The 18,613-nt window shown below is 41.0% G+C and overlaps 1 protein-coding gene across 1 annotated transcript; it reads right to left on the reverse strand.

Annotated features, from left to right (window-relative positions):
- Nucleotides 1–19: 19 nt before the first annotated feature.
- LOC140740987 (borealin-2-like) lies at nt 20–16,167 on the reverse strand. The gene is made up of 10 exons (XM_073070624.1): nt 15,594–16,167; nt 12,984–13,112; nt 10,441–10,481; nt 7,282–7,339; nt 7,118–7,200; nt 6,526–6,581; nt 6,321–6,395; nt 4,087–4,174; nt 2,406–2,492; nt 20–218 (listed from the first exon to the last, which is right to left on the reverse strand). The coding sequence occupies exons 1-10, from the start codon at nt 15,718–15,720 to the stop codon at nt 156–158; spliced, it is 807 nt and encodes a 268-aa protein (XP_072926725.1). The 5' UTR covers nt 15,721–16,167; the 3' UTR covers nt 20–155.
- Nucleotides 16,168–18,613: the final 2,446 nt, after the last annotated feature.

Here is an 18,613-nt window from a genome sequence, read left to right on the forward strand (position 1 = left end):
CACTTCATTTTATTTGCCATATCTGCTTAATTCCTTCCCAAGTCTAAAAAAATTTTAAAAAGTTTTCTAATAACACAATTAGATAAATAGAACAAAACTCCATCCAAATTTATTGGAGGAATGCAAATTATTTAAAAAGTCATGGATGTAAATACTCATATTCTGTTGGCATGCTTGGCACTGTTTTGAGCCTTTTCACACAAGGCTGATAGTCGAGTCTGCGGGGAAGAAAGAAAATAGTTCATCAAGTTATCCATCTTTTTTGTTTAAAAAAACCGACATCTTTTCTAGTTCAGGAATTAAATCTTTATTTTAGATAAAAGTATAGTCATACATGTAATTAGGGTCAAATGCAAGCGGGAATACAATGTTTTGTTCTAATTGAAGCCTTATTAGATGAGCAACAATGCTTTGTTCACAAATCAAGAGTTTGAATACAGCTAAAAGCATTGGTCCAAACAGTTTATGGAAAAACTTTAACAAATTCAGCATAGAGATTGGTTTTTGGATTAGGCAGGAATTAATTTTGTGTCCAATTCTTCATTTCTGATTTGGAGAGGCAGAAAGTCTAGAAAAATATTAAAATAAGGGCTGTATGTTAAAGGCCTGTTACCCACAATTGGTTAGAATTTCCAATCTTTGCGGATAGATTTGGAATGATTGGTTTGGGGGTAACTGGAGGACATTTTCAGATTATCCAGGCTTTGCTGGGGATCTTCCTTTCCAAAAAGATCTAAAATAATTGTTCCGTGCAGTGGACAATATGCACAGTTGTGAGAGTTCCAAGACCCATGAACAAATGGGTTGACAAGATTGCTCATCTTTCAGTTTTTGATTGCCTTTAAGCTGGGCATCAGAAGGCAGTTTTCTGTGGTTCCAGGGTCTTTTTGCCTCTGAGGTTTATAGCAAAGAGAGAATATCTGTGTCACATAGCACGACAAGTTCTTTGAATAATTGATCCTTAACCTTACATGTCATTCATCACAGGATTTGATTGCAAATAATCATTGATCAGGCAAATCACTGGAATAACAGAGCAAGTTTTCAAACAAATAGGTTGTTCTGTTACATCTGCCCTTGAACAAAACATCCTTCCTGCAGATTGCATGATCCCTCACTGCTCTTGGATTAGTCTCATGTTCCTACACTTCTTACCCAACTGCAGTGTTGGAATTAGAAACATGATGTTTAATTGCATATATTAAACATTTCCAGAAACTTTACTTACTGTGCCCAATATTTCCTGCACAATTTAAACAGGCCCAACTTGTAAATGGATCAAATACATAACAAATCTGGAAGTTGTTCTCCCTTCAGGCAGATTTCAGGTAACCATCACCACCTTTGTTCCTTTACACAACTTATTGCCATTCAATTGACATTAGTCCTCAACTACTGGCATTACAATTGAACTTCTAGCTAAATCTCTCAATCAGTAATAATTGTGGAATTGTTCATACCACCTTCCAAACCAATGAAAATGTAAGATTACTAGACAAGCTAAAATTTCAGCCTACTTCTTGCAATTTTTCCTTAAGGAAAATTCATGTTCTGGTCTAGTTTCAGTTGCAACTTTCCCACCACCCTCAATATTTTCGACTCCAAGATGCCTTTTTATGCAAAAAAGTGCTGTAGTCAAAACTTTGCCCCCAATATTCGGAAACATTGAAAATTATAATGATGCTCATTATAAAATAGCTTTGTCTTTAAAATATTAAAAAATTTTCTATGAACCCCATCCAGGAATGGGGGGTCTTATAACTGACCCTTCCCCCCCCCCCCCATTGATTTCTATGTCTGTGGCATAATTCAGGACACTACAATGACAGGGCTCCACTACCATACTTTTGGACTCCTACCCAAAGTCTGGCTATGAAACTGTTGTGACAGATGCACCATCAAGTTCCAGGCATTGCACATCCAACTGCAGTAAAGTAAGGCTCCAAAACTTAATGCAGTTTTAAATAGTTGAAATCAAAGGCTCTAATTGGAACTATTGACTCCAGTCAGCATGGATTTATCATCACCCTTGTTTTCCCCTTACAGCGAGGACATTTCTGCCTTTCCTGCAAATCATTGCCAGACAAGCTAACAATTCAGAGACAGTTGGAACTGAGAGAGATGGACGGAGCCAAATGTTGTCAGCTGTTATTAGTGGAAGCCAACTTTACTGATCACCACTCAGACAGCATGAAAATCAATATTCAAACTGCACTGATTCGGTCAAAAGCTTCAAGTGAAAGATTTAATCATTCAAAGAGTTGGTGAAAATGATTCTTGCCACCTTATTTGAAAGCTGTGTGAGCAAGTTAATTTAAAAGAAAAATGATTTAAAACAATTCTTTCAGAGCCTTAACAGGGCATCAATTTTCACAAAATAATTTGAAGCAAAGAAAGATGCTTACCACTAGCAACTGGATCCCCTGAAGGGCTTGTGGATCAAGTGACTGAACATCAATATTATTTACTTCCTCGCCAGCAGCACTAATTGCCTAGGTAGTAAAGTTTGAAACATCACAACTGTCAGTAAATCCATTTGCACATCCAGAGTAATTAAATAACCCGAGTAGCTGCTTTAGACATGCAAAAAGACGAATAAATAATCTACTGGCTTTCACCCTTCCAAAGTGCCAGAGTCCTTTCCCTAAATCATGCACAGGAAAATGCAAGACGTTGCTACTTCCGGAAATCTCAGAAGCTAAGTTACTGGTTATACCACCAGTGCAGGGGGAGGAAGTGAAATTATCCTCACTCAGATGTAAAGTTGTCAAATCTCAGACAGAAGAGGAGAGAAAGAGAAAGCTTTCCTTAAAATGAAAAGCACTCCCAGAACAAGTTCCATTTTACAGCAAAACACAGCTTTCCGCATGGATTCTATTCCAGCACTTGCTCACGTGGCCAGAGCAAATAAAAAACATTTTTGTCATCTATATTCTGATTGGAAGAGTCTGAAATGCATGCATTTACATCCATAGCAAAAAAGGTTTTAAAACAGGGAATTCACTGGCAAGTATTCAGTGGATTCAAGTTCATTAGTTTATAGATGTTAATTGGAGAGATCTCAGAAGAAATTGATGTGCAGGACTGAGACAGTATGCAGACTAAAGATTATTACTCTGATACGAGCATTTCAGTGGGGATGAAGAATTATAATACCTCGTAACAAGGTCAAGAATGACCTGTCCAGCTGCAGAAACAAAGGCAAAATTTGTCTGAATAAATCAAAGCATGGAGTATTTGGACAGAGAAGAAAGGTGCAAAAAAAATAAAAAAACATGCTGATTTTAATTACTAAAATGGATAGTCTTTGACAAATTACCCATCATTTAAGGTCTCACAACAAAACATTAGACTGGAAGATGGAAGAGAATTATTAAAAAACTAACCTCAAGGGCCATTCCAATAATAGAAAGCATCGATTCACATTCCTGATTCGTCTTGTAGATGGTTAGATGAATTGCTTGCCACAGAAAAGCCTTTCTCAGAGACACAGTATGTGGCTGGTCTATTTAAAAACCTTTGCTGATAAAGGCCCAGAATATCAAGATAGAAGTAATTAAGCCCTGGAACCTGGAGCTACTCATTCATGGAAAGAACTCTTTAGGTATAATGCTGCTGAGTGTGCAGGAAAACAGAAGAGAGAAATGAGGAATAGAGGACAGGTTATTGAAATAGCACAAAGACAAATTGTAGAATCCTTGAAAGGGTTTATAGCCTGAAGATTCTGCAGAGTTGAAGCACCAAATCAAGACTGCGGATATAGATTTCAATCATGACAGGGAAAAATGATATTCAATAAACTTGGCATACAAAATATCAAATTTGTAGTAGACTTTGGGGCTACATGCAGTAACACCTGCATTTCTAGGTATCATACAGTAGATTAGAGCTACTCAATAAAGTTAGCCAACATGAAATTGGGAATAATGGTCCTGTTCGAGAATTGGGAATGGAATAGAAAATTCCAGAACATTCCCAAATCTTGAAAGCTCAAGGCAAAACATTTCTGGAGATGATGCATAAAGCACGAGTATAATTAAAGACATCTTTAAAAATTAACCCACCCTACAGTTGAAAGACACTTACCTGCCCATCAGCCAAATGTATTTTGATAATTGGCAGTGACCTATTCACACGTGAAGGATACGAACATTTGCTTGTTTTTGGTCCACTTCTGATTTTAAAAGAAATCAGATCAGAAGTTTCTACAAACATTTTTTTAAAAAAAAAACACACAACAGCTAAGGTTGTAAATATTCTGACTAATCTCAGAGTTAAATGACTGTTTCCATCATGACCCTGAAGTGTATAATCTACAATTAAAATGGAAAGAGCTATCAAGTTGAAATCTAAAAGAATCTCAAGAAAGACTTCAATATACTGCAGACACTGTGGGACAGGGATACCAACAGATTCTATCAGCTTTCTTCCTGAACAAATGGTACAAGCCATATGACAATGCTTTACCACCATATCTGACAACAAGCTAGACTGCATTTTGCTGGCATGAGAGGTACCCACCTGGTCAGAGTTTTCCTAAACAGACAACATAGCTCCTCCCCCCGCCCCCAAGTATACACTGCCCTCAGGATAGTATGATGGGAAAGAAATGGCCGCTCACTTATTGTGGTAAACCACGCCCCTTTGCTGACTGCTCCTGTGGCTCCTCCCACAGACCCCTGTATAAAGGTGATTGGGGCACTGCTCCACCCACAGTCTTCAACATGGTTGTGCCCATTTTCACTGTTAATAAAAGCCTATCCTGATGTACTCTACTTCCAGTCTCCTAGAGTTATTGATAGCGCATCACTTATATGCTGGGGGTGTGGAGACAGATGCAAGGGACTGTGTCCCAGTTCACCCGTAACAGCTGTCTAACAGAGGACCGACTCTCAGATCTACAGGCTGTGCCCAGGGATGTATATTGAGACAGACGACATGTGCAGTAGGAAGGTCATCAACTCATTTAGGGATAGCTTTTGGTCTGCATGAAAAACGCAGGTCTTCCAGCACAATGAGATGTTTGTAAGGAAAAGCTGCTGACAGGCACAGTCTGGGCTTTAGGATTGAGTGCTGAAGGATGCACAGAAGCTTGAAGCAGCCAGCACCAAAGCTCTTCGAGGAAGGATCATAGCTCGGTTCCTTCTACTACTGTACATGGAGGGACAGAGTTAGAAAGAGGGAAAAAAAATAAATCACAAACAGTGAAAGGGACATCAATTCAAGGAGTCACATGAACAGCAATGATGCTACACTTGTTTTTTCTCCTTTAAATTTTATACTGTGGAATGCAATGTCTGTGAGTGTAAGGGTTAAAAATACTTTATTCCTTTGTGTATATTTTAAATACACGCGCACGCACGATCTTCCAGCATCAGTAGGAGGAAAGAAATCATTGATGTTTCAGGACAAAACCCTGCCTCAGAACCGAGTAGAAAGGCGAGATGATCAGCTCCGAGGTGAGAGGGCGGCAAGAGAGGACTCCGAGGCGATGAGGCGATGATGGTGCCAGGTACAGGTGATGAGTGGGGCTGGAGTTGGAAGACTCAGGCAGACAAGTTTAAAAAAAAACAGCAGGTTGAGCAGAGCAAAGTCAGGGGGACGGGAATGCAAAAATGTGATACGGCTCTGGAGGGAGATAAGCAGGAACACCAGTGCTGGATCCTGATAAGTAAAGGTGAAAAAGAGAATCCAAGGAGAAGGGAGAGGTGAACATCTGTCAGAAGCAGGAGGCCAGAACCTGTGAACGGGAAACTGGTGGATGGAGAAGGGGGAAGGGCAACAGAAATGGCAGCACCAGATGAGCAGGAGGAGAAAAAAAGGAGTAAGATTGAAAAAGTCAATTACTTGTGCTATAGTGTTGTAAACCACTCAGGCAAAGATTAGGTGCTGCTCCTCCATATCTGTTGGGTTTCATCCTAGCAGTAGAGAAGACCAAAGATGGACAGGTCAGAGGGGGAGAGGAGAGGGAAGTTGAAACGGTTGGCAAGTGGGAGCTCCAGATGGCCACTGTGAACTGAGTGTAGTTGCTCTACAAAACTTTCAAATCTAAATTATTTTACTATCTTAGATAAAAGGGAAGTAGGGAGGGGGATGGAAAACAAGTAGCTGGGTTTATTCAGTTGTCAGGGGCCCACATTTGACCAGTTTTGTAAAAACATTCCAAAGTTGCACCAAAACAGTAAATCAATTCAGAAAATAAACTTATCAGGACTTAACAAATCATTAAACAATTTGTTAAAAGTCACTTCTAAAATTGCCTTAAAAATACACTAAACATGGGTATTTTATTTTATTTTAAACATGGTAAATACACTAACCTTCTATCACTCATAGGGTTCTTTGTTGAGGCTCCTTGACGAGTGCAAGCCTTTTTGTTGCCTGGTTTTGGACTACTGCATGTACGTGAGAAAAAAAAAAGCATATTGAATAGATAAAAATGTTGACAAACCTATATTCAGTATTTATGTTTGACATTGAAGACAGACATTTAAAGTGTTGCACTTCTCAGTTAGATACCAGTACCTTCTAATGCACATTTCCTTGTCGTGGCTGAAGAATGAACTTTTTGTTTGCTGTACCTGCAATAAAGTTTAGATGCAGTGTTTAGCATAGATCGTACTGCAAACCATGGCAATGGCAATAGCTCAGTCCCAAACAAATATTCTTTCTGAATTTTGTTCCACTCTTCTCTTTTTGTTACCATACAAAAACAAGTTCCTGCAAAGTGAAAACCAAGAACATTTGGGATGACGTGTAGTGTCCTTTTAAGGAAATCTAAATAGTAGGTTTAATTCAAGGGTTCTCATCTAGCCACGATAACTTCACAAGGCTACAGCTTAAAAACTCGACATGTCAGCAACCTTTCAATAAAGAAAAAAGTTTTGGCAGAAAACTTCTTTCACCACCCTATCTTTCTCTATACAACCATTTAGAAGTCAATGTGGGTAGCAAATCCAAACCCTGAAACCACAGAAAGTCTCAAAACAATGAAGGAAACCAACAATCTCACATCAAGCTACTAATTCAATAAATTATCACAAGGCAAATTAGCACTTTCCTTATTAACAGGTTACTTGAGATAAACATGCCCCAAGACTTGTACATGGGAACTTACTTTTGGAACTGAAGGAGATTTTGCAGTTAATGCCTTTGTTCCACCTTTCGGTTCTGTAGTACTTGAAATCACTGGAGCTTTATCTGAAAAAGATACCTTTTGTTGGCATTAAACAATCTATAATTATATAGAAACTGCATGTTTTTTCCCCACTCCGAACTTACCCCTTTTATTTGCCTTTTTGGCAAGTGCGGCTATTATTCCTTCATCTGGAAGATCAGCCTTTGAACACAAAAATACTTCATGTTACCCTTAACAGATGGGTTTTAGATTACCGACTTAAATATTAAAAAAATCTATACTTGCATTTGTTTATCAAACAAAAAAAAAGTGCCTCCAAGTGGGAAAGTGCCTCTTTCCCATCATGGTGCCTGGATCCACATTGCTCAAGAGTTAATCAAAGGCTGAAGACCCAGCCCAACTGATTCAATGCTTTTCCATTTCACATGATGAAATTAGGAGCATTCCACTTCCATTGCTCCCTGAACATGCCCAAATTATCCTTCAACTGCAGGTCAACGTACTTGCTTATGCAAAGTATCAATGGCACAGACACAATTAGCACTTAAGGGATTAAAAGGAGTTTTGCATCATGCAGTTTGTGCTTATCCTGTTCTTATTCTCCAGCTAACAGTTACACTCAATGGCCACTTTATTTGGTACACCTGCAAATATCTAATCAGCCAATTGTGTTGTAGCAACTCAGCGCATAAGAGCATGCAGACATGGTCAAGAGGTTCAGCTGTTGTTCAGGCCAAACGTCAGAATGGGGAAGAAATGTGATCCAGGTGACTGACCGTGGAATGATTATTGGTGCCAGACGGGGTGGATCAAGTATCTCAGAACTTCTGATCTTCTGGTATTTTCATGCACGCCTCAAGAGCAGTGGTTTCCAACCTGGGTCCATGGAGCCCTTAATGGTAGGCACCCACGGCATAGAAAAGATGGGAAGGCCCCTGCTCCAGAGTTTACAGAGAAAAGTGTGGAAAAACAGTAAGTGGCAGTTCTATGGGCAAAAACAACTCATATGAGAACGGTCAGAGGAGAATGGCCATATTGGTTAAAGCTATCAGGAAGGAGCCAGAAACACAAATTACCATGTGTTACAGTTTTGTGCAGAAGAGCATCACTGAATGCACAGCACATCAAACTTTGAAGTGGATGGGCTAGAGCATCAGAAGACACAAACATGCACTCAGTGGCTGCTTCATTAGGTGCAGGAGGGACCCAAATAAAGTAGCCACTATATCGCAAGTTACTTTCTGCACCCAACATTTCAGAGCCATACAGCAGGGAAACAGGCCGTTCAGCCCATCATGTCCACACTATTGTACGGATTTATACTGATTTAATTAGATTACATTTAGTCCATAATCTTCTATGCCATGGCAAGTACTTGTCTAGGAAATTCTAGAATGTCATGACCATTATTGCTTCGACTAATTCAGGCAGCATATCCCACTCTGAACAAATTCCCTCTCAGATCCCATCTAAACAAATGATCTGCCATTTTACACCTAGCTGTATGCCATCTGGTCTTAAACAGGAACATTATTTTACCATCTTCCCATTTTCCCCCCAATCTTATACACATTTCTAACACCTCCTTACGCTCTTCTGCTCCAGGGTACACAAACAAATCTCTCCTCCTCTCACCTCATCTCCTTGCCTGCCCATCCTTCCCTCTGGTGCTCCTCCCCCTTTTCTTTCCCCCATGACCTTCTGTCCTCTATCAGATTACCCCGCTTCTACAGCCCTGTATCCCTTCCACCAATCAACTCCCCAGCTCTTTACTCCACCCCACTTTCTCCAACTCATCCTTCTTTCCCTCCAGTTCTGATGAAGGATCTCGGCCCGAAAAGTCCACTATACTCTTTTCAGTAGATGCTGGCTGGCCTGCTGAGTTCCTGCAGGAATGTGTGAGTGTGTGTTTCCTCAGAGTGTGCTGCTTCAAACAATAAGCAAAACGACAGTGAATCCCCTTCCCACCCAGTCACATCCCTTCCACAGTGCAGTAACCAGAACTGAGGGTGTGGCCTAACCAAAGTCTTATAAAGCTGCAACATTTCACCACAACTGCTTTGCTGTGCATTAACACAAACAAATTGCTGGAGGAACTCAGCAGGTCAGGCTGCATCCATAGAGGGATTGTTTCTGGCTGACGTTTTGGGTCGAGACCCTTCATCAGATTTGAAGTGACACTAGGAGGGGGAGGTGCACATGCGGGGAGGGGGGGTGATGGGAGAATTGAGGCGAGGTGTAAGATACTGGAGGTAGATGGGGAAGGGGGAAAGCGTGAAGGGAGTAATCCGAGAAGCTGGCAAGTGATAGGTTGAAGAGCTGAAGATTTCTAATAGAAGGCAATAGATTACAGAAATAAAGAGGTGGGGGAGTCAGATGAAGTTGATTGACAGGCCTCGTGAGGGTTAGAGGTGGGGAAAGAGAAGATATAAAGGTGCCAGAGGGGTTAGGGAAAGCACACAGGGATGAAGACAGAGGGGAGTTATAAGATGAAATATGAAGTGAAGAGCAAATATGAAGAGCAGCTCCTCCAGTCTGTGTCTGGCCTCAATGTGGCAGTAGAGGCGGCCATGGACAGATATGTCAGTGTGTGATTTGGAAGTGATTGCCCACCTACCTTCTGTGCCTCAGTTTCCCAACAACATGGAAAGCAATCCAAACCACAGCATACACTTCCTTAACAAAATACAGATTTGACCTTGGGTTGAAGAATCACTGGCAGCTCACGCACATTGCCCTCTTTTGTAGATCACCCAGTTCTTCACCCTCCACATCTCGTGTTTCCTCAAGATATGACTTCTTTAATCAGGTCCTTCATTTTGACCACTTTTCCTCCAGTTTATTTTGCATTATTCTCCTCAGTCAAAATGATAAACCAGAAAGCCCAAACCTGGCTTCTCCCCTTAGATACCACTGGATCAACAACATTCCTCTTTCAGGGAGTGTGCGTTTTGACTTCCTGCAAGATGGCTCATCATCCACACATCACCTAAAAGTACACCTGCCCTCGATTATTACAGACAACAGCTAACGTAGGAGGCTTAGCTGGAAACCGCATTGCTATAATTAGATCCCTCAGCATTAATGAGGGCTGTAAAAGGCATGCCAAGAATAACAGCTAAGATCTTCAGACTTATTAACTGCACCATCCCCCTGGAGCTGGCACTTGTGGAGGAAATAAAATCTGGTAGCAAACTCCTACAAGTACCCAGGGCAACGTAAAATGAAATCTAGAGCAAACATGCATTTTAAACTAAATGGCACACCATTGGCAGTTTCGAGCGCACAAGTAATTTTCTTACCATCACTGCAGCAACCGGGACCTGATCTGCTCCTCCAATAACTAAAATATAAGGAGGAAGAGCAAAGCAAATGCATTACAAATCAAAGACATGGAAGTGTAGTCGCCTTCACTCCTGTTGCACAAATCAAACTGCATTAAGTACCTTCCTGAATCAACCCACGTTTCTGATCATTCGTCTGTAAGCTGACTAGCATGAAGGGGATTTACTTGCATCATATTCTGTATTCTTTATCCAAAACACCACTCAGATCAATTATTATTTTACTTTGTTATCTTTCCTCCTGTTCAGCCTCTGTCATGGATTGACTCATACCCGGAGGGGGTACGTGGCTTCGCAGTCCTCGACACAGATCCTATTGATACTTCTGTCCAAATCGACAATTCAGGTGAACTGAAATGACAACTGGAGATCCCGAATCAAACAGCAAGACCAGAAGTGATTGAAATCACGGCCGCTTGGCAACATTTACCATATTAATTGTTGGGGAAAAGAATTTTTCCCAACTTCAAGGGCGCAGAATCTAACTGTGGTGCTGAACTCAGTGAGCAGTTAACTTAGAACTGAGGAAACCCCATCAGTGTGACATTGCTGCTCACATCATACTAAAACAATTCAACTAACATCTAAAATGCATTTTAGGTAGGGATAGAATGAGAAGTGGGCTGGAATGAACTATTTCATATACAGATACACAAATGATGACAGCTTAATGTGAGCGACAAAACTCGGCTGATTTCCATGGCGAAGGAATCCAAGAAATTAAATGCATAAAGGATTAAACTGAATGGGAAAACATCTCAACCATTCCTGGTTAGCACAAGTACTTGGAAGAGACAAGATAGAGGGACGATGGAGGATCTTTTCACTTGCAGGGAGAAAAACAGAATTAACAGATAGATGTCTTTACTGCAAAGCTTCTAGAATATGAAATTGCCATCACAAGTTTAGTTATAGTAACAGCAAGGAAAAGCAGAATAAACACTTCCAACTTCCCTCACCAAGAGGATCTGTCCTGGGATCAGTACACAAATATCTCTTCAAAGAGGGTATAGCAGGCAGAACCTCTACTTTCTTAAAGGTTTGAGCAGATTCAGCACGTCATCCAAAACTTGGACAGATTCGATGGATGCACAGTGTAGCGTGTCCCAACTGGTTGTATCACAGTCTGGTATGGAAACACTAAAGCCCATGAACAGAAAGACCCAAGTGGCAGTGTATACAGCCAATACAGAGGAAAGCAGCCCTCCCCACCATTGAGCACAGCTACAAGGAGCACTGCCATAAGAAAGCAGCATCCATCAGGAACCGCCACCATCCAGGCCAGGCTCTCTTCTCACTGCTGCCGTCAGGAAAGAGGTACAGGAACCTCAAGCCCTTCAGCACAAGGTTCAGGAAAAGTTATTACTGTCCAGCATTCAGGCTCCTGAAGCAGCGTAGATAACTTCACTCACCTCACAGAACTGATTCCACGACCTATTGACTCGCTTTCAAGGAATCTACAACTCATGTTCTCAATATTATTTACTTTTTTTGTAATTACAGTTTCTTTTCTTCTGCACATTGATTGTTAATCTTTGCTTATGTGTAGTTTTCCATTAATTCTATTGCATTGCTTTGTTGTACTGTGACTGCCCACAAGAAATTCTGCAGCTGCTGGAAATCCAGAGCAACACATGAAATGCTGGAGAAATTCAGCAGGTCAAGAGCATTTATGAAAACGAACAAACACTTGAAAGCTCTGGGCCAAGACCCTTCATCAGGACTGGAAAGGAAGAGGAAAAATGCCAGAATAAAAACATGGAAGGGGAAGGAGGACACGCTAGATGATAGGTGAAGCCAGTTTGATGGAGGAGTGGGAATGAAGTTGGAGGCTGGGAGGTGATAGGTGGAAAAGACAGAGCTGGAGAAGATGGACTCTGATAGGAGGAGAGTAGATCATGGGAGAAAGGGAAGAAGGGGTTCCAAGGGGACGTGAAAGGTAAGTGAGAAGAGACAAGTCCAGAATGAAAAAACAGTGAAGGGGGGGGGGTGAAATATTGCCAGAAGTTGGAGAAATCAATGTTTATGCCATCAGGTTGGATACTTAGAAGGAATAAGAGGTTGTTCCTCCATCCAGAGAGTGGCCTCATTGTGGCAGAAGAGAAGGCCATGGACCAACATGTTAGAATGGGAATAGGAATTAGTGGTTGACCACCTGGAAATCCTGCTCTTTGCGCAGAGAGCAGAGGTGCTCAACAAAGCTGTGTCTCAACATACATTGGGTCTCACCAAAGTAGAGGAGGCCGCTTTGGGAAGATCAGATACACCTATATGATCCCATCAGATTTACAGGTGAAGTGTTGCCTCATGTGGAAGGACTGTTTGGAGCCCTGAAAGGAGATGAGGGAGGAAGCTAATGGCCAGGCGTATGATACATTCAAAAAGAATGAGACAGGGGCACTGAGTACCTTATGTGATGCACACATTACTATGCACCTGCCTGGGGAGGGCTTTCTTCCTACAATGAAGAGTCTAAAATTGGCATTAAATAAAAGTGTTACCAAGGAAATCTTTCAGCTTTATTCTTTTGATTGCTGCTGGCATCTTCAGGAGGTGAACAGCCGAGACACTTCCAACCATGTCTATCAGCTTTCCAAAAGTCTGTTCCATTTCCCTTATTTTCTCGTTTGCTGCAATTGAGGAAAGTAATTAATTGTATCAAAGATGGTACGGTACTGCTGCCACAAAACGAGCTTCATGACACAAGTCGGCAATAATGAAGCAGATTAAATTAACTAAAAGCTCAAACTCAAAGTACAGTCAGCCCAAATACAGTATTGAAAGTGCTCAAATAGATTCAACTTAAATAACAGAATATTTATCTGTACGATCAGGAAGGGGCAAAGGGAGGATGGAGTTGGAAGAATATGCATCTGGCACCTTCTATGGCACTCAGAATGGAAGTCGTTCCATCAGCAGTTTAACTTCACAATTAAACAATGGTCATTTCTAGAAGTGAACACCACGTTCTTGCTAAATCCCTAGTCAATGAACTGTGAAATCTGAGGTTATTAACATTAAGTAACCTTACAGCATAAATATTCCAATAAATCTCATTTTAAAAAAAGTATTGCAGCAATTCTTTTGGGTTTGGGAGGAAACAAGTATTCTGAACTGATTCTACCTACTGAGCTTGCCTGCAGATACTAGAATGATCTAAATAGGGTGGATTTCTAAATGAGGTTAAAATTAATAGTATCCTATTAACTCCATTGGCAAATGCCTTTGATCACATGCTGTGAAGTGTTGGACATAGAAACATTCACTACACCAAAGCCTCCCAGATGAAGCAGCAGATATTATGGAACAATTCTACAAGTTTGTACTTAGTAGATAATATTGCCCTGGATAAAGATGGGCAAATCAGTGCATTATCCGAGTTTAAAGAAACCAACCACAGCCTGAAGGGTGTTCTTTAAAAAAATATTTAAGCACTTCAAACTTAACATTGGCATTGAGTTGCAGAATTGGATTCGGATTTCAAATATAGCACTGTCAGAAGCCACTTGTGGGTGACTTCATGCCCAAAGAATAACAGCTGCTCCCTTATGTTACATAGGGGATATTGCAGACAATTGGAAGAACCCCAATGCAAGTGTCATGGGATTGGGACTGAGATCAGCAGAGAATGCAAAGGCTTCAACGACAGATTGATTTTTTTTGTGCAAATACAATAGCATGAGGAGGCTAAATGAGTTAGAGTAAAGTGGGGGGAGGGAGATGGCCGATGATTTGCTGCTGCTTGTGTGTGGGAGGGGGCATTATGAGGTTCTAATGATTTTCTGTCATTCACTCTGTTTTCTGGATGTCTGCAAAGAGTGAGAATTTCAGGTTGTATACTGTATACATTCTCTGATATTAAATTGAACAATTGTCAAATAAATGAGGTTCACTACTTTGGTGGCAAAACAGGAAAGTGGGCTACTTGAATGCAAGAAATGCTGCAGGCAAGCACACCAGTCGAGCAAAGCAAACATGCAGATGGTGAAGGTGCAAATGGCCCGCTGGCCCTAGTGGCAAGTGGAATGAAACACACAGACAGGGTTGTCTTTCTGCAGTTGTGATGGGACTTTGTGAAACCACAGTTTGTGTATCGTGTGTCATTTTGTATCCCTTATCAGAGGGAATATGTTCTTGCAATGAAAGAAGGCCAGTGTGGGTGTACCAGACCAACTCCTCCACACAGCAGGATAGATTGTGATTATAGTCACTGGGCTTTTAGAAGAGTGAAATAAAGCATCACTGAATGTTACAATCAAGATAAAACTCTACAGCAAGCTGCAACAAAGATCTTCTGACTGTCTGTGATTAGAATGGGCTGGGCTTTAGAGTGCAGACATGGGAAGGACTGGCATTTTTCACTCCAGAGTGGAGAACCACTGCAATTTTATAGCACAGAAAGCATATGAGGGGGAAAAAAATCACTACATTCAAGCTCAATATTTCACCAACTTCTCGCAAAATCAGAAGATATGAGAAGGAAAAACGGGACCCAGAATTAAATATCACAGCAGGTTTGCCCTACTCCTCATTTCTATGTTGTTCTGAGGAAAAGCAATTTCAATCATCAAATACATACAAAACAGGAGGATCCCAGTTTGGGAGGTTTAAATTCCAATGGGGGAAAAAAAGGAACTCAGTCTTGCATTCTAACATGTTTTGAAAAATGTCACTTTCCTTATTGAAAAAAATCATTCTTAGAATTTAGATGCAACTCCGGGGTTATGCGCTTGTCAATCAAGAATCGGAAATAACTACACCGATAAACAGTAGTTCTCTGTGCCACGTTTGCCTCCTTCCTCCATAACGTATTGTCCCGGTTAATTATTACGTATAATCGAATGAGTTTAATAATAGCCGTTCTACTAGGGATAAAGAAGGGACCTGACAAAGGCAGAAATAACCGCAATAACCCCTGCTTAAAAATAATCACGTAGTTAGCGAGAAAGCAAGCTCTCAGTCTTTGGAGAGCAAGTCTGGATATAACACACCAATAACAGCTCCCAATATCAAGTTTACCACTCCGAGATTAAAGATACCAACTACAAATAGAGCGGAGCCTGAAATGGGGGGAAATAGAGACGATTCTCCGTCCCCAGAATCAAACATACCTTTTGCATCGAAATACTTCATGAACAGCTGTATTTTTTCATCCTTTGCCTCTTGGGAGAGGACAGCTTGCTCCGCGTCTGCACCATCCGAACTGTGGACTTGTTCTGCTCTGGTTTCCGAGGCCATAATCCGCACCTTCTAAAATTCACATTGGGGCGTGAAAACAGAAGCGAACCACATTCATATTTAATGCGCTTCCAGTTTGTAATAATTGTTTAATTGACTTAATCCATTTAATATCGATAATGTGACATATCTTAGTGCTCCGTTACGAGTGAGAGGTCACGTCAGCTGCTCTTGTGTTAATTGGCACCATGTATCCGTACAATTACGTGGGACTTCGGCAGCGGCCTGTGATCAGTTTAGGATTGATGATTCGTCAGGTAACCAGAAAAGTATTCGTGAACGTGTGTCAGTTCAAATGAAAATGGGCTTTGTTGCTGAATATGTGTGCGGGAATTATTCTCCTGCACGATTTCCCTCTCGGACTGATGTGATTGGCGGTAACTATCGTGAAGGGAACATCTCCAGAGTAGTCTTGCTCAACAGGTTAACGGCCAGTCAAGCGGCAGGTTATCAGCATTGTTAATTAATCAATAAACTGCTGTCTCTCTCCAAACCTAATCTGACGGTGTTAGAGGTACCAAATTTAAAATGGAAGCTTCTGTTTTCATATTCATCTCTCAAACTAATTCAGGGTGTCGCCAGTGATTAGTTACGATTTTCTGCAGAACAGCTGCAGAGAGAATTCATATTCAGTATAGAGAAATCTGATATTCAATATCGGCCCCGTGCAGAATGCAAACCTTAAAAAAGTTTCCAAAATCTTCAACATTACGCAAATTGTTTTTTTTTCAAAACTGGCTTGCCTCGCAGGATTAGGAAAGGCCTGTGTATCTCTATTTTCTGGAGCGCGGGAGAATGAGGGAAGATCTCAGAGGGGTACAAAATTATGACAGAGCTTTGCCTCCTCGGGTTGGGCGAGACCAGAGAACTGGAGGCCATAGACTGAGGGTGTGGGGTGAAATATTTAAGGGGGAATCTGAGGGGTGGAACGAGCTGCCAACGGCAGGTGTAGATACTGGGTCAACCGAGAAATTTGGATAGATGTATAGGTGGAGAGGGTTTGGAGGAATATAGTCCATGCGCAGACAGATCTGTCTAAACGGAGTATCAGGTCAGCATAGCAGAATGGTCTAAGCTCCGTCAAGGCCATTAACTTTTGAAGCAGTGTGACTGATGAATTTCCAGCTAAATAACAATTAAAGTTTTTCTTCTTGACATCTAATTACTTTTGTGGGTATAACGTCTCGTATCATATAAAACCCTATGGTATAAAAGTGAACGGGGAGCACTTCTGTATTCTTATTCCTCGCCGATTGCCTCCCCGGCCACGGCAGTGAACGACCGCAGTCACAATGGGCGTCCTTCACTGATTTTAAAAGGTCCGGAGTAGTGTTACAGGAAGCCGCCCAATTTAATTGCCTGGGTTATGATTACCACATCGCTTGGTTGTTGCCAAGATGAAGTTAAGAGGCTGACACAGATTGGTTTGACTATGTTCGTCACGAACTATTTACAATTGTCTATCCCAAGAGCGCCCAAAGGCTGGGAATGGAAGACCGTCTCGAGTAAAACTTATTTGGAAGCTGACTCATAGAAAACCTACAGCACAATACTGACGAAGGGTCTCGGCCGGAAACGTCGACAGCGCTTCTCCTTATAGATGCTGCCTGGCCTGCTGTGTTCCACCAGCATTTTGTGTGTGTTGTTGTTAGCACAATACAGGCCCTTCGGCCACAAAGCTGTGCCGAACATGTCCTTACTATCGAAATTACCGAGGGTTACCCATAGCCCTCTATTTTCTAAGCTCCATGTACCTCTCCAGGAGTCTCTTGACTCTATCGACTCCGCGCTGTCTGCCAGTACACGTTTTCGGTTTGTACAAACTATCTAATTTGAACGCAAGGCAGCGGCGCTTAAGATTTTAAAATGGGAGCCAAGTACCTTTTTAAAAAAATGCTATTAGTAACTTTTGAAAGAAATGTAACAAATGTGAAATTTTTTAAAACTGCCACAATTTAGTGTATTAACCATATAAATAGTAGATTTAAAGCTATGGGAGATTGCGTCCTATGTGTGGTGATGGTCATTGGGGCGTGAAAATAGAAGCGAACCACATTCATATTTAATGCGCTTCCAGTTTGTAATAATTGTTTAATTGACTTAATCCATTTAATATCGATAATGTGACACTTTATTGGAATAAACAGTGTTATTGACTGAGTATCCTCATTGGCTCTGGAGGTAGCAGCTGTAAATTTCGTTAATTTTGGGCAGCTGAACCTCAACACTTTTGAACATGGTGTTCATTAAAATTAAAATTCAATCAAAGGCGAAGAACTTTACCAGCGACAACGAACGATCTTTCTCTAACCGCAGTAAGACAGCTACTGCCTCATATGCAGAAATTCTGTTAGTTTTTTTTTCGACTTTAATGTGGGGTTCAAAATCAAGTTCATTTTAATCGCCTTATATGACCAGTAATTTGTTGTTTGCAAAAGCAAAATTACTATCTTTTACAAAATTACCCCCATCTGTTTCAGAGTCTTTGTGTATTAGAACATAAGACAAAAAAGTCAAATTAGGCCAGTCAGTCTATCGTGCTTTTTCCACCGACTAAACATGGCTGTTTCAATTTCCTCTCAACCCCATTTCCTGCTTTCTCCCCATAACCTTTGTCATTAATACCTATCAACCTCTGCTTAAATATTCTGATTCTCAAGCAGATATCTAATTTCCTTTTAAGTAGAGCCTCTAATTTTTAATTTATGGAAGTTTTTTCTCTATTTAATTGAGTTTAAATTACTTTGACCCCCCAATCTGGACCTTTCATTTAATATCTCGTCAACCAACATGATCTGTACTTTATGATAAATGTCAGTCTCGAAGGCCGATCTGAAGTTACTACTTACCAGGCAGCAAATGTCACTCCACTCTGCAAGAAAGGAGGAGGGCA

Source organism: Hemitrygon akajei, chromosome 17 (genome assembly GCF_048418815.1).
Source record: "Hemitrygon akajei chromosome 17, sHemAka1.3, whole genome shotgun sequence".
Classification (NCBI taxonomy): domain Eukaryota; kingdom Metazoa; phylum Chordata; class Chondrichthyes; order Myliobatiformes; family Dasyatidae; genus Hemitrygon; species Hemitrygon akajei.

Coding starts and splice junctions, on each gene's coding strand:
- LOC140740987 (XM_073070624.1), bottom strand. CDS start 15,720: ATGGCCTCGGAAACCAGAGCAGAACAAGTCCACAGTTCGGATGGTGCA. Junction 13,113..15,593: donor GAAGTATTTCGATGCAAAAG/GTATGTTTGATT, acceptor CCTCAATTGCAG/CAAACGAGAAAATAAGGGAA. Junction 7,340..10,440: donor TCCCGGTTGCTGCAGTGATG/GTAAGAAAATTA, acceptor TTGTGTTCAAAG/GCTGATCTTCCAGATGAAGG.